This window comes from Equus asinus, chromosome 24 (genome assembly GCF_041296235.1).
Source record: "Equus asinus isolate D_3611 breed Donkey chromosome 24, EquAss-T2T_v2, whole genome shotgun sequence".
Taxonomy (NCBI): Eukaryota; Metazoa; Chordata; class Mammalia; order Perissodactyla; family Equidae; genus Equus; species Equus asinus.
This window is the reverse complement of record NC_091813.1, coordinates 60,900,207-60,925,956: the sequence shown is the minus strand read 5'-3', so window position 1 is coordinate 60,925,956 and position 25,750 is coordinate 60,900,207. Positions and strand designations below refer to the sequence as shown.

The following is a 25,750-nucleotide window of genomic DNA, read 5'->3' as shown; positions in this document are numbered from 1 at the left end:
GATAGTTATGCCAGCCAGTATCACTGTTTTTTACCGTATATACTGTGCAGCTCCTGAATTTGTACACATTAACTTGAAAAACCTCGTTAATAAATAAGTAAACACTTGAGAAGAATTTTTATTAAGCAGCTTAAAATTTTTCCTATGATTGTATTTTAAAATGCATTATTAAATTTATTGGTCCATCAAAAGCATGAATCACTGGCTAAAAATCACTATCCAAGAAAAATAACAAAGATTATAATATCATTGACTCAAATGATGTTTTCTCATGAGCAAAAAAAAAAAAAAAATCAAACCCAAAAGTGAAATGTAAAATATAAAACAAATATATATTGTTCACTATTTAATCTAATATTTGCTACTTTGATTTCACAAAACATAATTTATGTTAAATAAGGATTGATTTAAATACATTGATTTTTACATTTGTTTGTATGAGTGAACTCTTACTCTTAAGTTAGTACTCAGATACTTATCTATGCATAGTTTAAGTTAACGCTGAGGTCTGTGAGAAAGTTTTCCTTTTTAAAGATTGGAATTTTACTCATGTTTGAGAAACACTGAATCAGGGGTTTACTCTTAAACTGTTTTATGCCCACAGGGATTTAACAGAGCGTGCTTTCTTGCACATTTGGAGGTTTTTAAGATAAAAGTAATGATGCTTATCCACTTTCTGGGTCTCTTAGAAAGCAGTGATTCCATAAAGAAATTGTCTTAAAAGAAATGTTCATCAACAAAGAAAGTCCTGAAACCCTATCTGCTTGCCGTGTTTATGTTATGAGCCATGTGGGTTTACTCTGACAGTTCAGACCAGCGAATTCTTAGCTATTTTTACTGATTTGACAGAGATCCAAGAAATAGTTTATACTTAGACAAAATGACTTATCTTAGGAGGAAATTCTAGCCACTGGAGAAATCTTATCCTTCTTGTAGGTCATCTGGACAAATCTATTTAGTTTGTCTAAGAATTTGATTCCTCGGGCTTCTGCCTCTTCCTTTTGCTCAGCCCCTTAACAGCTTGCATCTCTCCCACTACCACCCTTCTCCTCTGGTTTTGTTTTGGAGGAGGCTAATGGTAGTGATTTTGAGCTTTGGATTTCATCCCAAATGTGATGCTGGACAACTAGAAAGGTGGATGAAACCACTGTCCCCATTACTATCCTAAGGACCTTGACCATGAGGTCATTTCTACCTGTAAAAGAAGAATCAGAGGCCCTGTGGTATGCTAGTGCCCCTTGTGGGACCTTTTCTAAATCTAAGGACCTCCTTGGCCCCAAGTCCTTCCCGATCTCCCAGTGTTGGTATCAGTGTGAAGTTCTTCACACAGCAGATGGCACTGCAGCTGGCTGATCACCGTGCACTTGTTTGTTACCTTCTCATTTCTTTCATTTTTCAGGTGTGGAAGGATATTTATGTGCTTTTCTGTGTTGCAGGAAACAATTTTAGGCCCAAAACTATTGTGGAGAGGAAAATCACAATGGTATTTCCATCACAATTAGTTCAAATTTTGTCTCTCCGGATACACATGTATGTTTTAGTGTCTTGTCAATTTTTTCTTCCCCAGAACACATTGTCTTTTAAATCAAATGTTGATCAGGATAAATATACAACACACTCAACAGGGGATTTTAGTTTTGTATTTGAAAAAATAAATCAGGGGATGGCTGTTCAGATTCAAAGATGTGTTTAGTGAGGGTCAAGAGGTGAGTATACTTGAGATACCCACACTGGTGGTATGTGCTTGTGAGTACATTATTAAGTGGCTTTCAGCCAGCTGCAGACAGAGTCTGTTGTGGGGTCTTGGAAATCACCCAAATTGTTCATTGCTGTTGAAATAACATTTTGGTAAAAGATAGTAAGAACATTTTTAGTTATCGGAGCTAGCCGTAAAGTTAGAGGTTTAAAATGAATTTCTCCTGTGTCTTCTGCAGTATTTCTATCACTCTTATTGATAAAAAGGTTTGCTACTAGATTGCTGCATTCAGTGTTCCATAGTAACGTACAGTGTGGCATTAATTCAACTAATTAAATTTACTCTGTTATATTTGTAAAAGATTTAAGATTTTGTTGAAAAGTTTTAAAAAAGCAAAAAACACCGTAGTATTATGGAACTTACGTGTGTAGCTATATGTGCAGATGATTCACAAATGTGTTTATGGTCAAGATCTTTCCTCTGCAATACAGATTCATATATCCAGCTGCCTGCTTGACGTCTTCTCTGGTATGTCTCAACGAAATTAATGTCCCTTCTTCCTTAGATAATATTTATTATTCTTTTTGGCAGCCTTTTCTATATTTGGTGAGTTTCTTGCCTTGTAAGTTCTCATGGCCTGAGAAAGAAGTCAAACGCTTACCTTTTCAGCCGTCTGTATAGCTAAGATATCGACAGATGACCAAATCTCCGCCGTTCAGACCACCCAAAGGAGCTTTGATTAGGAAACTGTTGACTGCAGAAAGGAGGCTTCTTGAGGATATCCTTCTGCAGAGAGTGGAGGCCTAGATATCCAGGGACAGCAAAGTACAGGATCCAACCTGGGTGTTGGGAGCAGTGTTATGTATGTCCAGCAGTGTGTCTCCATTGGAGGGATCCTGGTATATTTTGGTCATTTTGGGGGCTTCCTAATGTCCTTTAATAAGTTTCTTTTTTTGCCAAAAATGATACGGTAGATTCTACTCTTTACAGTAAAGAAGTGGAACTGACCTTTTCCCCAGGGTTTATCTTTGTCCAGTGTGCTGACTCTCAGGGAATGGCACCGCTGTCTATTTGGGTCTATAAGCAGGAAATACTTGTACACTCTGGACACCTATCTCTTCTTCACTTCTGTGTCTTAGCATTTTTTCTTCTGAATCTTCTTCTATGTCTTCACTTTTATATGTAACACTAATTCTTGCTGATTTTTACCTCTCATTTATTTCTTTATTTTTTTGAGGAAGATTAGCCCTGAGCTGACATCCGTGCCCATCTTCCTCTACTTCACATGTGGGTTGCCTGCCGCAGCACGGCTTGGTAAGCAGTGCGCAGGTCCACACCTGGGATCTGAACCGGCGAACCCTGGGCCGCCAAAGCAGAATGTGCAAACTTACCTGCTGTGCCACTGGGCTGGCCCCTGATTTTCACCTCTCATATAGGCTTTGGATTGTTGCTTCACGTCCTCTCCATCGTCTACTACCATCATTAAATACAGTTTTTCTCTGCCAGAATGGTACCACTATTTCCTAACTGGTCTCCTTTATCCACTGTGTTCACTACCTCATCACCGTTTTGTTGTCTACACGGTCGTCAGAGTATTTTTCCAAAATGTAAATCTGATTTAGAACAGCAGCCTCCACTTCCCTCAGCTTAAATCTTTTCTATGTCTTTCTATAACTTTTAAGATAAAGGCCAAACTCCTTATCTTTTCCACAAGGCCTTCTTGGTCTGTTTATATCCTGCATCTCCATCCTCCTCTCCCATTTTCTTTTATCCAGCCAAACTTTCAGTCTGTCTTATTCATTATAATCCACCCTATGCCAGGTCCCGTGCACAAGTGGTTTCTATTGCCTGAAATGACCTTCCTCATTCTCTTCAGTTAATAACCCTCTTTCACTCTTCAGTTCATAGTTCTAATCTCACTTTCCCAGAAAGATCTTCAGACCTTCTGAATGAGGTCATCTCTTCCCATTATGTGATCTCATAGCCAACCTCTCTCTTATAGTGGTTTCCACAGTTTTGTTTTGACGTATATTTGTTGATGCTTTGATCATTATATGATGCTTCATCCATGTGGAAGAAGCCCCATGAAGGCAAAGTGCTGAAATGGTATTTGTTACAGCATTTTAAATCCGTGCTCACTAGGTTTTCCATGCAATTTAAAAATATTTAAATTATATTATTCATTTGTAAACTAGACTTGTCTACTTTGATAGATAGTATAATATAGAAGCTAAAGAAGATAATTTTAGTATTAGATTTGGATTGACTTGTAAGCAAGTTGCTTAACTTTTCTAAACCTCGCGTTCTTCTGTGTAATATTTAGTGTTTTACATATTCTATATCTCACTAGAATGTTGGATGAATTAAATAAGGTATTTTCACTGTTTTGTATAGTTGTATTAATTAATATAATCCAGTTAGCCTCCATCATCATTTCCATCAGTGGAATACCTGCTGTGTGTAGCTCACCACGCAGACAAGCATGGTCAGAAGCAATAGTTTTTCAGTTTACTATTGAGTTTGGAAAATTCCAGACGTCTAGCCCTACAAGGTAGGAAATGTAAGATTTGTTAATTATCTACTAAGTGTATGATCAATCATAGGAATTCATGAGAAGGTGGGAATTGAGCTCCCTGGGGAGAAAAAGAGAATACAAGCCTTCTAAGTAAAAAGGAGGGGTAAAACAAGGCAAAAATGTGTATTGTATCTTTATGAATTGTGAACTGTGAGTTCACGCTGGTAATTCATGGCAGGTAAGCACTGCAAGGTTTGTGCAGACCCGACCTGCTAGGACTTTGCGTTCCAGACGGAATGCATGGTCTTCTCTGTGTCTGGGCATGCAGTCGATTGCTTCGCCCAGTAGATCGTGCTGCCTCTAGTAGTTAGCGTGATCACTGCCCGTTCACAGTGCTTGCAGAGTTTAGTCACTGCTTGTGGTGCCATTCAAAAGCAATCCTTTTTTTAAAAATTTAAGTCACTTAATCAATTATTAATGAGATACTTGATAATATTACAGTTAGAAAAAATTGTTGGAGACATAGCCTTCTTTCTGGTTATTCTCAAGGGAGAGAGATTTGATTCTGTTCTTAAGGTGTTTCCATTTATCTTATGAATCTAACTGAAATTCTGAAAGTACATCTCAATAGTAAGTTGAAAGATCTGAAAGTCAAATTGTTGAAATTACTGAAGTTCCCTCTTCCTTTCCATAAAAGAAGGGCACTCCCCCTTGGGGGAAGGTGGGGAAACACCTGTGCTTGATTGTTGGTCAGAGCTCCCACTGTTCCCTGCACTGGCTGAAACTATTTCCTATTTTAGCTGCTGCAGTACACCCCAGAGGGAAGCTTTAAAAAGTCTGTGTGGGAACTGAAGCTCTGCAGTTTCTCAGTGTTTGTGTTCACCCATTGAGCCTTAAGTTAGCATTTGTGAAAACATTAAAGTACAATCCCTGGTTGCTCTCAGGGCAGAAGGAGTGCTGTTGGAGTGGAGGTCACTTGCATCATGCAGCTTTCCTGGTTATGTTTCAAAGGAATGTTTTGTTGGAGGACTATCCTTGGGTGATTGTGTTTGTTAAGAGGAAGTTGACGTAATTGTATGCCAACAGTCAGAGGAGTATTTGCATGCTGCTCCTTCCCTCTCCATTGGCGAACATGGCATTTCACAATTGACCAAGTGTGTTTGGTGATTTTTTTAAAAATAACAGCTGGATTGGCACCACTGGAGATGCAATAGCTTATCCTAGAGAACAGTGATATGACTGAGTATTATCCTTTGCTCTAGTATTGGGAACTAGTAATTCTGTTAGAGCTATCTTAAATTAGTGTAGGGTCAGGAGACTTCAGAAGGGTCTCAGTGTTTTTTTTTTTTTTTTTAATTTTACATCAAATCTTTGAATTATAGTAGATGAATCATCTTGTGACTGAATGCAACAATCTTAACATTTGAGGTGATGATACCATTTTCTCTTGCCTTTTTATTTTCTGGGACCTTAGTTTCTTTTTTCATATTTGGATGGTTTCATACTTGGAAGCTACTTGGGGAGACAAAATAAATTATAGCCCCATTTTGTCTACCACGCTGTTCTTCCTTCTTTTCTCCTGTCTTCCCAGATCTTACATTTTAACGTGTAAGCACGTAATTCTTCTCTTTTTCTGCTCTCACTTGGACTCTTTAGTGTTCTGTGCTCAGTTTCTCGTTTTTTCTCATATCATATGCTCTCAGCCTCTGCTTTTCTTTTCCTTTGTTTGTCTTAGGCAGTCTAAGGCAGGCACTGTTTTCAAAAACAAGCAGACACATTTTTGGTTTAGATCATACTTTGTAAATAGAAATATAAAAAGATTTTTATTTTACTTTGATAGTTCCCATTTCTGTACTCCTTACAACAACCTCTCAAGCAGTACTTTTATTATATCTGAGATGTTTCTCTTTTTTCTGGGCCTGAGATTTTCATCGGTAGAGGAGAGGTGGATAGTTGGATTTGGTATTCTCAGAGCCAGGCTGCAGAATCAGGACTCTGGCTTCAGAGCCTGAATTCTTAACCATTTCATAGACAGGAATAGATTTCATTTGGATGATAGTGGAATATATGTCATTCCTCCCACTCAGGTCTTTTATGAAGTGTCTTCTATTGTAATGAGGAACTTTAATGGTCTAGGAAGCAACTTCCTTGGTTGGACTGCTCCTTTAGCCTGATTACCCTTGAAACTGAGAACCTGGTTGAGAAATTGATCTTTAACCGCCATTTGCTTATTCAAGAGTAGTTGTTGTCTCTTATTATTAATTTTGAGTCAAAATAAAGCCTAGCTTTTCTAATATATTGAAATAGATTTTCAGTCCCTTTAGACATACTGTAACTGCTGAGTAGAATATTTTGACTTTGGGAATATCCATTTATATGGAAATATAGAAACACTGTACACTCATTCTCTGCTGACCTTGAGTTCTGGCCTTCCATTATTAATGGTGCTGAAGTATATCCCGACAACACGCTGGAATTGTTAGTATGATATTTAGTCTTCAGGCACTTTCCAGAGACTGCAGGCTGTACTACCTTCTCTTACTTTTCGTTGTTGTTTCCAATCTTGGTTCCTTTGAAGAGGCAAGTGGTGATTGCGAAATTGTCCGCAGAACAACATCTTTCTTGCCTTTTGGGGCAATATAATTCTGACTATTCTCTCTCAAGTTGCTTTTCATTTTAGCAGCTCCTTCTCAAAACATTTCAGTACCACATCACATAAGAACTGTGCAGATTGGAGAGCCCTGGGGAGAGTGCTAAGATTTCAGAAATTGGGGAAATCTTAGAACAGGAGATCTTAAACTTAGGGCCGTGAATTCTTTACAGTTGTTGGTAAGGTGGTGTGTGTATGTGTGTTGCCAGGTAGAGTATTCTCTGTTTACCTCAGATTTCAGAGAAAGAAAGGGTGAGAAAGGAGGGTTAGAAAGGAATGGGAAGGACAGAGCTCAGAAGGAGGGTTGACACATTGGGAAGAAAGGGTGGAGGTGGAGTTGGGAAGAAATGAAAGGGAAGGGTTGAGAAAGGTTCTGCTGTCATTGAACTGGAAGTTTTTACGGGTACTACTCTTTAACATCGTCATCTTATTTTTTACCTTTGAAAAATATTCTTTTCATACATTTTTCCATGTTATCGTCTCTACTGTTCGATAGGAAAGGAATGAATATGTCCTAAGGAACAAATGTTAAGGACTTCTCGAATCAGTGTGCTTTAGCACCTCATGCGGACAATCTCATTTAGTGCTGACGGCAGAGCTCAGGAGTTTAGGCATCTCAAGATAAGGAAACTAAGACAAGGAAAGGCTAAAGTATTTGCCTGAGCTAGACAGTTAAATAGATGGGTAGGAGGTGGCGAAAACTGCAGTTTTGGAAGATCCTGGAGAGAAAAGCGCAGCAGATTATGAAATTAGCCTCTTCTAAAGAGGAGGTAGAGGATATTACCACTTGTAATAATCATCTTGCACAGGTTTTCTGCATGATACAGATGAAAATGAAAATTTGTGTGGTCAAAGTAGGAGCCAAGTAGATTCATGCTTGTGCTTTCTAAGATATTGTAGGAGGAGGAGATTGAACTATAGCACAACGTTTGACTCAGTTCCTAAATCTTAACATGTATCAGATAAACTCCCTAAGGGCACTAGTCTCCCAAGACAGAGAAATATTGTGCTAACTTGACCTGAAACCTTTGTAGTGTTTTGTGTTGTCTGAAAGTTTTAGAAGCTGCTCTCTGAAATCAGGACATTTTTCTATTTTCAAATGTAAGTTGGCTACTTAGACCGAATAAATACGAAGTCCTTACTCTCAGGGATTACAAGAAATTTTATTCCTGCAGAATGTGAATGAAGCAGTTTCTGTTTTGCCAGGGCGATGAGTGGAACATTATAGGGAGAATAAAGTTGGGAATAGAATCCTGTGAAGAGGCCAGTTCAGTCCTGTTGTGTTGAAGTTTGAGGGCTAAGTTTACTTTTTCTAATCTGACATTTTATAAACTGTGCCTCATTCTGCCTTTTGGAAACAAACTGCATGATGTAGGGGGTGACCTCCCTTAGAAGAGAAATGTTATCTTAAGAAGTAATAGAATGCAAAAATATGAAGAATTAATCATAGACTGTGCAAAAAAGTGAGAGAACTTGTGTCAACCTTACCTAAATAATGGAATCTCTTGGGGAAGCGTCAAGATTGAGAACATTGTTGACAGTAATTTCAGATTCTATGATTTTTTTACCTTTTTGTTCTGTGTTTGAAAAATCAATACTGTTATTATTTTTGAAATTCTTTATTTTTGCTTGCCTTCAGTTAAGGTCACCAAGAGTTTACAGGTATGAAATCCTTCTGTCTGGTGCTAGGAGGAAATGAGGTTTCTGGTCTTGAAAAGCTTGCACCAGGGCTGTGTGATGTGCAGGTAGATATGGTATATTTGGTACGTAAGAGAGCATTATAAAAAAGAGAGAGAGCATTATAGACATGATATGGATATGCAGAGCAGGAACCACAAATAGATGGTTATCAGATTTTGTCATAAAAACATTCCCCCCCCATAGAAGTCAATGCTCCAGACATTGTGCTAGATTTTCGGATGAACAAGATAAATGAAATCTGAACCTTTTGTGAAGTTTTTCAGTCAAGTAAACAAATAAATTTAGTAAGTTGCAAGTACTTTGAAGGAGATAATAAAGAGTGACACGTTAGAAAGAATCTTCAGGGGCTGTCCGGGTGGTACAACGGTTAAGTTTGCACGTTCCACTTTGGTGGCCCAGGGTTTGCTGTTTCGGCTCCCTGGTGTGGACATGGCACCGGTTGTCGAGCCATACTGTGGTAGGCATCCCACATATAAAGTAGAGGAAGATGGGCACAGATGTTAGCTCAGGGCCAGTCTTCCTCAAAAAAAAAAAAATCAATAAAAATAAAAAATAAAATTAAAAAAAAAGAAAGAACTACTTTAGTCAACAGACCAAGGGATACTTCACTAATAAATGGCATTTGAGCTGAGACCTGAATGATGAAAATAAGGCAGCTGAGGAGAGAGCATTCCAGGCAGAGGGAAATCCAGTGTAAAGACCCTGGGCAGGCAAAAGTTGGATTTTTTTTTTTTTAAGATTGGCCCTGAGCTAACATAAGTTGCCAATTTTCTTCTTTTTTTCTTTTCTCCCCAAAGTTCCAGTACATAGTTGTATATTCTGGTGGTTAGTCCTTCTAGTTCTTCTGTGTGGGATGCCAGCACAGCATGGCTTGATGAGCGATGCGTAGGTCCATGCCCAGAATCCAAACCGTCAAACCCTGGGCCACTGAAGCAGAGTGCGTGAACTTAACCACTATGCTACTGGGCTGGCCCCTAGAAACTTGGATTTTTAAAGGGCAGATGGAACTTCCACTGTATCTGGACCATGTTGAGCAAGGGGAGAATGGCGTAGGAGATAATGTGAGAGAGGAAGGCAGGGGCCAGATTATGTTGAAGCTAATAGTCGAGCAAAGAGTTTGGATTTTATTCTCATCACAATGTGGGGATGAGAAAAGATTAATGGTATGTTTTGAAAAAATTAGTCTGGCTGCTTGTAGAAAACTATTGTAGGGCTGCTAGTGTGGAAATCTTGAAACCTCTTGGGGTGTGTTCTAGTTGTCCTCCTGAGAGGTGACTGGAGCTTGATAAACTTGTGAAATGAAGAGAAGAGAGTGGATGGAGGAAATAGTTTGGAAGTAGAGACAATAGGAATTGCTGGTGGATTCCAAGAGCAGAGTGAGGGAAAGGGAAAAATTAAACTGATTCCTAGGTTCTTAGTTTTAGTAACTTGGTTTATTATGTTACCACCTAATCAGATGAAGAAAAATGGGGTGAGGAAACGAAGCTCGTAAAAAGAAAATGAGAAGCTGAGAGATACTATGAGCGATAGGTCAATGGCATTGCCTTCAGAACAAAGGTAACAGCAACAGAAATGCTGAGAGATGTTAATTTTACAACAAAGAAAAAACTCATCCCAGATGGGCTGGGACCCAAATCATGAGTTCACTTGCCACTCTTCTCTGTACCCAGCAATCCTGATTATTGCTTCTTAAGCTGGCTGGGCTGGAAACTGTCTTCCTGCACAGTGTTTTCAGTTTTTTCACACCAACAGTTTCTGGCGTGTTCTCTGTTTCTACTAGGAAAATCTTAATGCCAAAAACTAACTGTTTTGCACAGTGTGTTGGTGCTTTGGTACCTATTCAGAGTGGTCTTCGGAACATATAAAAATGCTTTTCTTGTTAGGGTAGAATAAATTAGCCTTTGGACTCAAACTAGAACTATACCATTGACTCTTCTGGGTCTGGACTTCTCAGCCTCCATAATCGCATGAGCCAGTTTCTTGTAATAAGTCTCTTTCTGTGTGTGTGTGTGTGTGTGTATACCTTATTGTTTCTGTTTCTCTGATGAACCCTGACTAATATACCCTTTATGTTTATACTGATGTAAACATATTCAGGTTTTTCAATTTTCATTCTCTAGACATCCACCATACCGGGGAAGAGTTTAGTTTCATAGAGTACATCTTTATACCCTGCAGAGACCAAATGAGTGAAGTAGACTCAACAGAAATAGAAGCATTGATATTGTTCTCATTACAGCATGACGGTAAAAAGAGTTATATGCAGTAAATATAGTGGTCGCCACATGTGCTCCAGGTACCACTTTGAGTCCCCAAGACCCTTTCAGGGGACCCACAGGGTCAAAACTATTGTCATAACACTAAGATGTCATTTTTCCTTTTTTTCTCTCCTTTTCTCATGAGTGTATGGTAGAATTTTCCCAGAGGCTACGTGATGTGTGATATTGCAACAGACTGCATGCAGGAGTAAAAATGAGAATCTAGGCATCTTCCGTTAAGTCATACATTACAGAGATTTGCAAAAATATAAAACAGTGCCTCCCTTCCTACTAGTTTGCTTGGTTGTTTTGGAAAACAGTAATTTTTCCATAAAAGTACGTTATGTAAGTTAACATACTGGGTTTATTATTGTTGATATTAACTGAATTAATAAATGTTTTAGAAATTTCTTAGCTTGAATTCCTAATATGGTCAATATTGATAGATACAGGTTATGGAAACCAAGGCTCCTTAATGTCCTCAACAATTTTTAAGCGTGTGAAGGGGGTCCGTCCTGAGGCTAAAATGTTTGAGAAGTGTTCCCCTAATAGAAAGTTTCTTATATGCACAAGAGTGGCTCTGACACAAAGGTTAAGTGCGTACTTCCAAACATTATACTCTTCCATCAAATGATTCTGTCTGCAAGCAGCGTAAAGCAGTTCCAATAGTTTGTTTTATTTTTGTAGTTGTTTTGATGTTTTCTGATCATTTATTTCACATCTAGGTGAGACTGGTGCTGCCTCAGCAGTTCTATGTCGTTAGTCTCTTTATCTCCTTCTTATTCGTTCAGTCAACTAACTACCCAACTAACCAATTGCCGAGTATTTATTGATCTTCTATAATGTGCAAGGCCCTTGTTAGATGCTGTGCCAATTATCAATTCATGCCTCACAGCTCCAAATTTGCCCTTCATGGACTGCTCCATGATAGTGGGGCTTGGCCCTGTAAGCATTCTCTTTTGCAGCCATCCCAGTGTTACGCTTTGCCAGTAGAGGGTGCCCAAGGGGCATTTTAGTGGGAAGGAACTTCTCCACCTGGTTGACGAGCGCTTCTATTTTAGTTTCTTCTTGCTGGTACTGCTGAGCTGACAGTTGCCCAGTGATGTGCCCAGTGCCTGCAGTCCCCATGTGAGCTTGCAGTCCTAGTCCTGGCCTGGTGACCACTTGCTGTGGCCCTCCCAGGGTGCACACAGCACACCCCCTGCCTCAAGGGAGTGTTTCCTGCTTGCCCAGCAGCTGTAGACCAGCTCTGGCGTGAACGACCCAGCAAACTTCTTCACCATGCAGTGGGCTGCAACCACACTTCAAGGCAGTTCTGCTTCTCAGTGATCTCACTCCCGTTCCACAGCTGTTCCTTCCTTGGGTACAGGGGTTATTCTTTAGGGTTCTCTTTACAACTTTAGAGTTTCTACCTTCTTCTAGTTAGTAATTCTTTATGTGACACTTTCACTGTTAGATTTCCTGTGCACCTTCTCTTTTCTGATTGGACTCTGAATGAATCGAGTGCTTTCTAAGAGAACATTATTACTCTTCTCAGGGAGATAAACAGTCTCTATATATGTTATTTAAAATTTGTACCAATTTTAATTTTACATAATTAAAGGCTAGAATCAGAGAGGCAGAAACCGTGTATCAAAGGGCTTAAGGCAGAGAAAGCTCAGCGTGGGCTGGGGCTGAGGTGGAACCATGGCAGAGACTTGGCTAGGGGCTGAGATGAGGGGAGGCTTTCTGATAAGAGCTTGGGCCCGTCCTGGAGAAGCCAGCTGGCACGGTGTGTGGAGAGAGTCGTGAGGACTCTGTCGGAGTGGAGGAGATGGTTGGGAGGAGAAGTAGTGGGAGGTAGTCACAAATGCACTTTGGGGCAAATCGTGCAGGCTTGTCAATACTAAGCTGAGAAGTGGAAATTTCTCTCAGTTTAGTTTATAAGGCACATTCAGTGGATTTTGAATAAGAACTGACAATAAAAATCTTATGTCAGTGTATAACAGGATATATATAAGTAAGGAAGTTTTAGGATGAAATTTGGGAACCTACTTATTCATTATTTTCTTTGCAGTTAATCCTGTTTCCTGTGTTGCCACGTTATTTCTAGAAGTATAGCTTAAAAGATAAAATTTCCATTAATACATAAGATCCATAGGGTATTATTTATTCATCTAGATACTAGACTATGGTGTTTATGAATATGGGACTTGCTTTCTTTGGCTATCCTCTTAAATAAAAACTGCTGTTTACTCTAAGTACTTGCTACCTCTCTCTCTTTTTTAATGAATTGAAATAAGAAGTTCCTGAATTTGTACTGTGTTTTTTGAAAGCCAGGATGCTGCTAATCTGGAGGATGCAAATAGGATTTATTTTCAAAAGACAAAATACCTGTGTTTATTTCCTAAGTATTTATCATTATTCTTTTGATGTTCCTCGTGTAAGATAGCATTCATACAGTCTCTCTTCTAAAAAAAAAATGCAATTCTAATGCATGTTTGTTGTAGAACAGTCAGGCAATGTACATAAGCAAGAAGAAGAAAGCAGAAGACAATTACAGCTGCTCCCAATAATGTACTTCACATTTTACTGTATAGTCTTTGTTTTTCTTAAGTCATATGTGCTGCATGTCTATGTGTACCTATATGAATGCACACACATTTACACAAATGTATTTATATAACATAAATATGTACTGATCATAAGTGAGTATAAATACTTTATAGCCTGCTTGTTTGACTTAACGTATTGTGAATATCTTCCATTACATGGTTTGAATAATATCGTTCTTAATGACTGCCTAATTATTCATCAAACTGACCATGATTTTACCAATTGCCTATTATTGGATATTTAAAATACTTTTGTTGTTCTCTATTTTAAACAGTGTAGTGGTGAGATGAGCATCTTTTCTAAGCTATACTTTTGTACATACACACGACTGTTCATCCAGTCTATATTCTTAGCTTTGGAATTGCCAAACCAGAGGATATATTTGTCTTTTAAGGTTTTTGATTCTTATTGCCAAATTGCTCTCCAGAAAGGTTACACTTTTTAAAAATTATTGTAAGCATGTAAGTTTTTCTCTTCTGTCTTAAGTGATATATTAGAGAACTCCATTGCTCAAGAGACTTTAAGGAATGTTTGTAAGGCCACATTAAAGAAGTTACGTTAATTGCAAGTTAGTAATTATCTGTGTGTGCACACAGATATTTCATTACTAATTCTCAGGAGAGCTAAATCACAGCGAAATAGAACTGAACTCTTGTTAGAAATTTGAGGGATTAGTTGGCTGGTAGAACAATAGTAAATAAGCTTAAATTATAACGTAAAGAATGAAGGAAGTGTATGTTGCAGAATTTCCTGACTATAAGGGTTGGAAGCTATTCTGGGAGACTGTAGAAGTCATTTTCAGGAGTTGATCAGAATAGCGTAGTGTTCTCTGTGTTTGAGATGATGGAAGGGAATCTTGTGTCAAACCGGCAGCTCCCTCCATGGGGCCTACGGGGTAAATTGCGGCTATACGAAGTCAGTTGGCAGAAGGATTTAGATAGCTTTTTGTTGCTAGTTCTTGCTTCTTCCTTTCTGGAACTGTGCAATATTATAATGCATATTATTTCATAGCACTCGGCAAATGCAGCAATAGTCAGATTGAATTGAAAGAAGCCCATTTAGCAGAAACATTCTATAGAAACGAAATATCAGCACTTTACATAAACTTATGTAACTTGCATTGAATGCCCTTGAAATGCTAAATAGTTTGGACAAGGTTTTATTTTGTGACTTTGTGTCTTTCTAATGATCAAATTGGTAATTCCTACAAATTAATATACTTTGCTCATTCCATTTTCTTAATAGGAAAATTATTGTAGCTTAAAAGTGCAACTGGCTGAAAATTGCTAAATGGTCTTAATGGTAAATATCATACTATATAATTAAAATGTGAGTCAAAGTATATTTTATTCCAAAGTTTATTTTATAATGGAGGAAAATAACTCTTTGAAAGCATGTAAGTCATTTAGAAAGCACTACTTTAAACCTAGCAATCAGAAGCCATAATTGATGCAGACTTGTAAAAATAATTTAAAGCCACTACTGCCATGCCATGTCACTGAAAAAAACTGTTGTAGCAGGGAAGAATTAGATCACAGTGTTGTGAAGAAGCTGAGGCCCAATAACGCTAAGTAACCTATGCAAGATCTCAGGCCTGGTCCTAGTTAAAAGCAGTAATTGGCTGCTCTGCTGTGGTGAATGTGAAAGACGCCCGGGCAAATCAGCCCTGGACTTCCCAGTGTGACCATAACCCAGGGGAGAAGCATCCTGATTCGATAAATTGGGTTGGGATCCAAGATATCCTGTTTCAAAAAAGACATCATTTCTCCAAAAATATACATGGCCGATTTATTTGTTAGTGTATATCTGTGAGAATCCAGAAATAAAAAAAAGGGAATTCCAGGTTACATGAGAAGATGAGGACTGGGAAAAATGAAGTGAAAGTAATGTCAGTAACTATCACTGTAGTAAGCTTATTCTGTGCTTTAGCTGAAAGCTCGTCATAGTGTCATCATATGAAATCTTCACAGAAGCTCTGGCCCCTAGTGACGCCCTCATGGGAACTGGTCAGACTTGAAATTTTGGTTTCTTGTGTAGTTGAAGCCCTCTTACCTGCCATGATTTGAACCTGCTGTTGGGGGTTAATTGGACTAGTTAGAGTAGTAGTCAGTGAGAGTTTAGTATGTGATGGGTGGAAGTTTTTATGTTTTAGGGAGGACACACAGAAGGTTGGTTCATTCTACAAGTTGCTCAGGAAGAGAGGTGCAGGCGTCATCCTTGTAACACTGGGTTCTCTAACAGTACACCTAATGCGTTTCGGGTAAGTTACATCTAAGGCAAAAAATATTTTACAATAAAATTTGTGTTCTACTTTAAGTGTGATAAATAGGCATATGTACATTTTTTTGTGATGTGTGTCTTTGTTAAAATCCACAGTGATGTGGGAAAAACCAGTGGTTTTTCTGCAGAGGTCCTTGGGCTAACAGCAGCTGATGGTCAAGTCCCATTTGTGTGCTTGGCGCTGGGTGACCTCTGCCTGCAGTGCAGATATCGTGCTGAGGGTGGAACTATGAGGTGTTAGCAGGTTGGGACTCTTTATGTCTTGTGCCTCCCCATGACACATAACCAATGAATACTTATTAAATCAAAGGTAATGGGGTAGATTAATGAGTTTCAAGCCAGGTTCTTGTGGCTCTAGAAGAGCATAGGAACTATTGCAGAACTGTGGCCAATGGCAATGATGATTAGCTGATAGTTTCGTGGGCGAGGCTCCAGGTAGGTGAAGCTACTATGTGTCAGATTCTCAGCTCTAGGAATTTGACATTTTTAAGTTCAGTCCTCACACTTACCCTGCAAAGTATCTTTATTCCCCGAACTGAAGTTCAGAGTGGTCAGTACATTACAAAAGGTCACACAGCTTGTATAAATGATGATCTCGGGATTTGAAATCAGAAATGATTCCAGTGCCTGAACTCTTAGTGTTATGGATAGTCAAGAGGAAAGAGGCACCCTCTATGAAAACCAGGCCAAGAAGTTGTTGCTTTTGTTGGTTCGTTTGATAATAAAACACCTCTGTTTAGTAAGACCAGGGAGTTTTTAGAGTGAGATCTGGATTTGAACGAGGCTCTACCTGGTGTGTTGACGTTGCGTAAGTTACTCATTATACCTCAATTTCCTAATTTGTAAAATAGGAATAATAACAAGTTGTTTTGGAGAGTAAATGAATTAGTACATGTTATGTACTTTGAACAATGTCTGTTACCTACTAAGAATTCAATTCACTTACTTGTTTTATTTCTTTCTATGGGTCTGCTCTGGAGGACATAGTCTTTTTGAGTTACATTTAATACTACTCAGAATGGATTGGTATCGTTTTTAGTATTCTTTCTATTACTATACATTCCCTTTTGCGTATCTATCTATTTAGCTTAATTATATGTAATGTCATTTCAGGTTCCTATATGATAGTGGACTCTTCAGATCATGACCCTGGAGAAAAAGCCAGACTTCAGCTGCCTACAATGAAGGAGAACGACACTCACTGTATTGATTTCAGTTACTTGTTATATAGCCAGAAAGGGCTGAATCCTGGCACTTTGAACATATTGGTTCGGGTGAATAAGGGACCTCTTGCCAATCCAATCTGGAATGTGACTGGATTCACCGGTCGAGACTGGCTTCGGGCTGAGCTAGCAGTGAGCACCTTTTGGCCCAATGAATATCAGGTAATTGTCTGTGCTTTTCTGCTTTATGCTTTGAACTCGTTGTATCTCACTGTGGATGTAATACTTGGAGATAAATGCTAGCTGCTGCGAATGAGAGATTGTCTCTTTAGCCCTCCTCCAGCCCTGTTCTTGAGGAAATGTTTGAATACATTGGCACAATACCATAAAAGTAGAGAAAATATTTCCACATATAGATAAAAGTAGCTTTAGGTACAAAACTGGTTGGTTATTTGCCAAAGAGCTACTTATTGATGGATATTTCTGTGTTTCTGTGCAGGAAGAAATAGTCTTTTTGAGTTGAGTGCAATATTCAGACTGAATTGATTTACTGGCTTCTTGAAAATAAACATGAAATAGTGTTTCATGAAATATGTTATCTAAAGGGGAATCATTTTGAATAATTATTTATATTTTTGTTAATTATATGGAGTATAAAAATAAGCAAACAAAAATAAGGAAAATCTGTCCATGTGTCTTTGGATTTTTTTCCCCCAGAAATGCTTGATTTAGTTATGATTAAACCAGATAGTGAATAGTGTCAGTACCTACTTTATGTTTTGTGTGCCTGATATTATACGATTTAACCAAAAGAGACCATTTCCCAGTTTGGAGAATCACTCAGTAATCCTCACTGGGAGGTCCAGTACCTGGAAACAGAAAGTTACCTCTTTTGAAAGTTCACTTTTGTGTTGGGTCTTGAGATTTAAACTTTTAAAAGACCTGCCCATTTGTAGTTTTTTATAGAGCCTAATAAGAATGCATTTACGTAAAAGTGTATTTTATTATGATCAGTGAGTAATTTGCAAACTAAGAACAGTTTCATGTCTGTTTTTTAAAAGTGAACGATTGCTTCAGATTAGGGTTGTCTTTATTCCTGAGGAGGGTGGGGGGTGGGGGAAAGCAATGCATTGTTTTCATTGCTTTGTCTTGAGTTGACTTTTCTATTGTATTAAAAGCCTCTTACTTCATAGCTGTGGTTCCCCAGGTAAGTTCTCCATTCAGGATTGTGTGTCTATTGAGATTTCAATGGATTTGCAGCACATTCCAGTTGGTTCCATTATTCCTGAACTGAAGGATGTTTTTCTTTGGTTTGGGAGAGCCCTCTGCTTTTTCAGGGCCCCCAGCTCTGGGAGAGCTGCATATGCAGGAGGTGGGTGGGTGGGTGGAGGTGTGTATACCTAATGCTAACGTGCTGGGTGCAAGATAAATGGGCTCCTCTCTGACAGCACTGGGCTAATGGCTGTCATTGCTGGCTCACCCTCACATCACATTGTCATTATACCGACTTCATGAGAATCTGTTATTGGAGCTTAGCATAACACTGAAAAGAAAAAGCTCTGATTCAATAAAATAAAACTCTTGATGGATTCAGCCTCCTTAAAATAAACTAACACCCAATAACAAATCTAGCAAAATTGTTAAAAATTTCGATTCTGGAGTCACATTGCCTGTATTCAACCCTGTTCGCTATTTGCTACCTGCATAGATCATTCTCTAAGGAATCAAATTGTTAGTTGTACCCCCCCCCAAAAAAAAACACACTCATAGAGTAGATTTTGATAAATCGAAAAATAATATATCTGTGATGTCCTACTTCTGTTCCTTCATAACTAAGAAATGGCGTACATAAAATTACTTTTTCCTAATTTTCTGTGAGCTCTTAGAATCATTGATATTAATAATATTTTCTTAAGGCCCAGATTTGTGCAAAGTTACTTCTAATGTTGAGTTAGAGCACCTGGAACTAGAGGAATGCTTCTTTGTTCAGTCCATTTGCATGACAAAGCTCCCTGGGTGACAGGACCTGGGGTGTTTTTAAGCGAGCAGTGCAGAGTGCCTGATGCGCTTCAACTTGACCAGGGAGATCTCTTTGGAAATCTCTTGTCAGAGAACAACATTACTAAATACACAGAACCTGTGGATAAATGTTGCCTTGTTGCAGATTGAACTTTGAGCCATAGATCATTTCTTAAGTGATTACTTTGCTTCCACATCTTTTTCCTTAACTTGCAAAACTTTAACAATCAATGAGAGCAAATAACAGAGCAGAATGTTTTTTATTCATGTGCTTCGTGATCAGTAAGTTACTGATTGATGTTTGCATCGATTCTGTCCTTTAGATACCTGGTTGTACCTGGACATCAGTGATGAGAAACAACCAGGATAACATAAACTGTATTTATGGAGCATTTTTGCTATTAGGAAATGACATGAAAAACTTTTGACTCTTGCTTAATGCAGAATCTTTATGGATTTTTAAAAATTAAAATATAGCCATTGCAATGTGCTGTGTTTGAAGCTTATTTATTTTCATTTTGAAAGAAACACTGCCTGTTTTTTGTTTTTTCCAGACCCTAGATTAAGTAGAGTTATGATATGCATAGAAATCATGCTCCTTGGTTTCACAGTTTAGTCAACTTCTCTTCTCCAGAGAATTTACACTCTCCAAAACTTCTTTTTCACTTTTTTCTTTTTTACCTTTTCATTTTTCTAATTCCTTTTTCCTTCATATTTCTGGTGGAGAATCCTCTCTTTTCTTTGTTGGAATCTTCCTTATCTGACCACCCCTCAGATACACCCCCTTCTTACTCAGCTTTAACGAAAAAACAATCAAAAAGAAAATAGCCCCAGAGTGCTACTACTTTAATTGGTATAGGATAATTTCTGTATAAAAATCATACTCCTAGAAGTGAAAAAAAATCCTCTCTGCAAGCTAGCTCTTCTCTTTTCCATTTTTCTCTTGGACTAAAAATTTGAAATAGATATAGTGTATCCTTGCTGTGATTTGCCTTCCCAGAGAGTCTGTCTTACCAGATGCCTAAACAGGAGATTGGTGTGGTAATTAAATTACTTATACTGTGGACTAGTTAATAATGAGGAGATCTCACTTTAACCCCAAGAAGCTTAAGCTCTGATTTGAAAAAGGAAAAATTAGCGTACATGAAGTTGAGAAGTAAGGCAAAATGATCCTCCAAATAATGAGTTTTGGTTCTCTGGCAGATTAGGATGAGGCTCGTGGCCTTTGGGGCCAGCCTTTCCCCTGTGACTCTTGGCTCTACTGCTTAGCAGCTGTGCAGCCTTGGGCATGTTCTCTAATCTCTTTGACTGTAGTTTCCTCGTCTGAAACATGAGGATCACAACAGTACCTGCTTCATTGGGTTGTTGTGAGTATTAAGTGAGTTAATATATATAAAGTGTTTAGAGAAGTTGAGAGGAGGAGAGAGATTTCCCATATACCCCTGCCCCCACACATGCATAGCCTCTCCCATTATCAACATCCTCCACCAAAGTGGTACATTTGTTACAAGAATGAACCTACACCTGACACATCATAATCACTCCAGGTCCGTAGTTAATCTTAGGGCTCACTCTTGGTGTTGTACATTGTAACAGTTTGGACAAATGTGTACCTGTATCCATCGCTATAGTATCACACAGTATTTTCATTGCCCGAAAACTCCTATGCTCGGCCTATTCATCCCTCTCCCTCCATGCTATTCTTTTCAGGTTTTTTATTTATTAAAACGTCTACTTACTTGACACCTTATTAGCATGCAGTCACACCATGCTAACCCCTGGGGATAGCACAGGCAATGTCCCTCTTCTGAAGCTGACGGTCCAGCATGGCATCATAGAAGATAAAAACGTAAATCAGATGTGGTGTCTGCCCTTAAGGGGCCTAGTCCAGAGGGGAAATATGAGATAGACATAGAGAAAACTTGAAACGGTAGAGCAATTGTTAAATGACCTAAGAGAGAGAAATATAAAATGTAGTGGGGAAAATGAAAACAAAAGGCAGATTTGATTCCGAAGTAATTTGAGGCAGAATGGGACTAGAATTCTTGCCTCTTGATTCCTCTATTCCTGGATTAGTATGCTTTCCACTGAACCACATGATTTTCTTAAACCGCAGTTGTTTGGAGCCAGCACTTTCTCTAGTGAAACAGAACAGGCAAATGTAAATTTTGTTTATGACATAAGAATTGCAGTGATACGTTAATATATAAGGAACTCTTTCTCACCTATGTCTGCAGAACAATAGGTGTCTTTTCAGCTCGGTATACTAATTATAGAAAGTATCATATTTATTTTATTTGCCATGGTTATAAGTTTGTAATTCTACCTATTTTTAGAGGCCTCAAGTAAATACTGTAACTTTTTAAATTGATCGTTAAATAGAAGTAAAAAGAAAAAAATCCCCATTGTGAGAAATTATCTCAGTGTTAAATCTCAATTGAAGATCGGCACACCTCTAAAAGTGTAATGTTCTCCACTCTGGAAATCTGACTTGTCTTGTATGCGTAAAACTAAGTTCTGCTTTGGGATTAAATCCATTAGTTTCTTACTGAACAGTGAGGTTGTTACCAAATGAGGCAGGCAGACATAACTTCCAAAACTATTAGTGGAAACCTAATCTGCTGTTTTCCATTAACTGGGTGCACATCATTAATCACGAAAATGATGCGTGATGAAAACTACAGGGGTTTGGCCAGAAATTGGAAAATGATAATATAGCAGAATGTGCCCTTTTTTTCTCACCCCCTAATTCACTGAGAAACAAACACTGAACTTATGCAACCCATTTTCTTCTTAACATTTTCTATAGGTTTGAAAAAATGTAAGAACTGGACAGGCATGGGCTTTTCTGTTTTCGTCTCCTTTTTAAAGGTTTCTGTTAACATGTATTGCTGTCATATTTTGGCAGTAGAATGACTTTTACACTCCAGAGATACTGCTGGCTTTCGATCTAAGAAGATTGGGACTTACACCAAGTGACTGTTTACTCAAATAAAAAGTCTCTAAAAGATTGCTCTTTGGGGAAAGAGGCTGAAGTAAGAGCATGCTCACGAACCAGCCATGCAGAGAGTGAGGAAAAGACGTCACGCCTGTGCGATCGCTCTTGCAACTTCCAATTTATCCTGGTCCTCAGTCAGCCACGTCAAGCCCCGCTGAAGACAGGAAGGTGGCACGATTTTCCTTTCCTAGATGTATTAGTTAGTCTGCTCTGGCTGCCCTAACAAAATCCTATAGACTGCGTGGCTTAAACAATGGACATTTATTTCTCTCAGGCTGGGAAGTCCAGAGGTCAAGGGCTGGCCTGTTTGGTTCCTGATGAGAGCTCTCTCCCTGACTTGCAGATGGTCACCTTCTTCTGTGGCCTCACATGGTGGAGAGGGAGACCTCTCGTGTCTCTTCCTCTTCTTAGAGGGGTGCCAGGCCTGTCAGATCAGGGTCAGATTGTGGCCTCATTTAACCTTAATTACTTCCCACTGGCCCCATCTCCAAAAACAGTCACATTGCGTGTTAGGACCATAGGAATTTGGTGGGTACACAGTTCAATCCATAGCACTAGATTAGATCCATAGCACAGATCTTAATGCTGTAACTTTATTTATAAGCATTATAAATGCCTCTGGCTCATTATCTTGTATAATGGTATTGCAGATATTGTTAATTATCTATTCAACAGTCATTTTTTTTCACTTTCTTCCATGTTCTCAGGACTCTCTCCCACCTTACGTACTTTCCTAACTTCCGTTGCAGGTAAAACAGGCCTGTGACAAAATTTTGGCTAATGAGTTATGAGAGAAGTTCTGCTAGGGGACTTCTGAGAAAGATGCTCCTCCCAGTTAAAAAGAGAGGGACATGTCGTTGCATGAGAACATGATGCTTGGTGCTACTGCAGTTATCTTGTAACTATGAGGAAGGAGGTGACAAACTGAGGGTAACAGAAGAACGTGTGGAAGGATCCAGGGTTTTAGTCTTAGGCAAAAATAATAATAATAATAATAGAAATAAAAACTATTTTTTAAACAGCTTGTAGATGAGTATTCTCCTATGCAGCCAAAAGCATCCTAATACACCATGTCACATCTTTCTTGAGCTTTCTAGCAATCCCACCTATTAACTCATACTGTTATGGATAGCACATGTGAGACATATAGTAGAATGAAGAGTATAGTACATATCTGTCTATGAAGGAAACAAGTCATATTTGTGAGTCCAGTTGTAGAGAGAAGACAGAAGTGTACTTGAAAATTAGATAAGGCTGCAAGACAATGAATCGATGACTGAAGGGAGTAGAAAGAAAGGGAGGGAAGACCACCTGTTGGGTGTCTACCGTGTATAAGACACTGGACTGGATACTTCCATGTATGTCACCTTTAGTTTGTTTTAATATTTGATCAAGTGCTAAATGAATGTTTCTGATCTTCATGCATGGACTAAACTGCTGGTTATTTAGTGGTCAAAATTATTCCTCCTTTTCCTCTTTAGTAATTTAATCCAGCTATTAAAAATTTGGACTTTAGCCGCATCAGTGACTTCTGAAGTTAGTCACAACTAGATAGACTTATTCTAGTTGTGGCATCAGTAATTGCCTACCACTGGCACTTCGGCTCATGTTACACTGGCAAAATACCTTCTGTTTGATAGGCTATTTACAAAGCAGACTTTTGCTGCTGATTTTTCTTTTTTTAAAGATTTTATTTTTTTCCTTTTTCTCCCCAAAGCCCCCCGGTACATAGTTGTATATTCTTCATTGTGGGTCCTTCTAGTTGTGGCATGTGGGACGCTGCCTCAGCGTGGTTTGATGAACAGTGCCATGTCCGCGCCCAGGATTCGAACCAACGAAACACTGGGCTGCCTGCAGCGGAGCGTGCAAGCTTAACCACTCAGCCACGGGGCCAGCCCCTTGCTGCTGATTTTTAATCCTAATGATTCCCTATTTGTTTCATTTAAAGTACCCCAAATGAGTTTGGAATCACTCCCAGGTTATCATAGTCATTGTTTTCTTAAAACTTAGAACCTGTGCGGGTGACTTCTCTCTGATTCCTAAAAGTGATTTGCTTTTATTATAAAACACCTACTTTACTTTTCTTTTAGACTCTGTTTCTATTGATTCATTGATGAAACTTACAGTTTGTAAATAAATGTAAACAAATGAAGAGAAGAGTCCTGCTAGATAGCACAATAATAATTATTACAAGTATCTGAGAGCAGTCTCTTTTTATTCTGCTAAATCATACTTGTTTTTATTTGGTGTAGCAGGAGCTGTCGAGTGTCCCTTCACTAATTCTTTTGAGAAATGTTTCCGTGAAATTAATTCACTTCCTTTTTTTTTTCTTTTGGTGAGGCAGATTGGCTCTGAGCTAACATCTGTTGCCAATCTTCCTCTTTTTGCTTGAGGAAGATTGTTGCTGAACTAACATCCGTGCCAGTCTTCCTCCATTTTGTATGTGGGACCTCGCCAGAGCATGGCTTGTTGAGTGCTATGTAGGTCCACGCCTGGGATCTGAACACGTGAACCCTGGGCAGGCAAAGGGGAGTGTGTGAATTTAACCACTACACCACCCGGCTGGTCCCTGAAATTAATTCATTTCCTTTTGAATAGAATATTAAAAAAATACTGAGCAGTAAGGAGAGTTGGGCAGAGTTTGTTCAATTTATGACACTTTTTCTTTAGGAATTTGTTTTATCCGAGACTGGGGAAGACAGAGGTTCCAAAGAATAGTAGGAGAGATGCCTCCCTTGCTCTCTCACTTGCATTCTGCCCAGCACGTGGGATCTGAATTAACGTACTTCTGATTCCTTGTTTTCCATACTTCTGTGTTAATTATTTAGCATACATTTAATGGGCTGATCTTTATGTACCAAGATTTTTAAAATGTATCCTCCTGGGGCAGGATTCCTACTCAAACTAAAGAAAAATGCAAGAAGCATTTCCTTCCAATCAGTTTAATGATGTTTCTGTAAGTGCTGTACCATTTTATTTTAATGCAATATTGTATCATATAAGAAAAATATAGATAGTTTAAAATCAGTTCCTTCTTCAGTTACTTTGGTAGTTAATTACAACTGGTCTTTTTTTAGGGCTTTTGAGTTTCTGTGCAACTTGAATTTCCCTGTGACCTCTTTGTCCATTTCCATTTCAAAGCCTGCTTTTTCCTCCTTCTAGACGGCATGTGGTATGTGAACAAAATATTGGCTATTCATGAGAAAAACAAAACTGAGTGATATTATGTTTTTATCTAAAATTTAACTTTTATGCTGTGGTGATTTCAGTTCAATTGTTAGAACATAATGGAAAAATAAAAGGAGGTAATTATCTATTTTAGTACAAGTTTTTCAATTGAGAGAGTATAGTAGGAAGGAAATATAAGGGAAATGTCAAAAATATTTATAATCTGTGTTTATTTTACTATTCCTTTAAGTAATATTATACAGAATCTAATTATTCTGTTGTCAGTAATATAGGCTGGAATATAAAGGAAACAAACTTTGGAGACTTAAAATCAAACATCCACTTATGTATCCTAGTGGACAATTTATGGTTAATTTTAACTATCTTGATTTTCAAAAGGTGTTTTAAAAACTGTCATTATAAAACTAGCTGCTACATTGTATTTCTGCACTTAGTTATATAAATAACCATTTTACACACCACTAGAATTCTCTGATGAGATTTAGATTCTTAATATTCTTTGAATGATCTTTTAGAAAATCATTCTTCTTAGCTTTCTGGAAGCATTAAATCAGTTTTCATTTTATGTTTAAAAATAAGGTCTGTAGTCATAAATTTATACCATATAATAATTCAATAAAGTATTAAAGAGTAGAAAATTTGTAGCATCTAAAGATCAAAGTTTAGTTCAATCATCTTTAGATCCT

General features: G+C 38.3%; 1 protein-coding gene across 11 annotated transcripts in view; it reads left to right on the top strand.

The window, feature by feature from the left end:
• Nucleotides 1-25,750, top strand: part of PTPRK (protein tyrosine phosphatase receptor type K) — a 514,767-nt gene that overhangs the window by 179,604 nt on the left and 309,413 nt on the right. For all 11 annotated transcript variants that reach the window (XM_070496694.1, XM_044753877.2, XM_044753876.2 and 8 more), the window contains exon 3: nucleotides 16,809-17,080. In XM_070496694.1, the coding sequence (XP_070352795.1) occupies nucleotides 16,809-17,080 (272 nt within the window). The remainder of the gene's footprint in view (nucleotides 1-16,808; nucleotides 17,081-25,750) is intronic.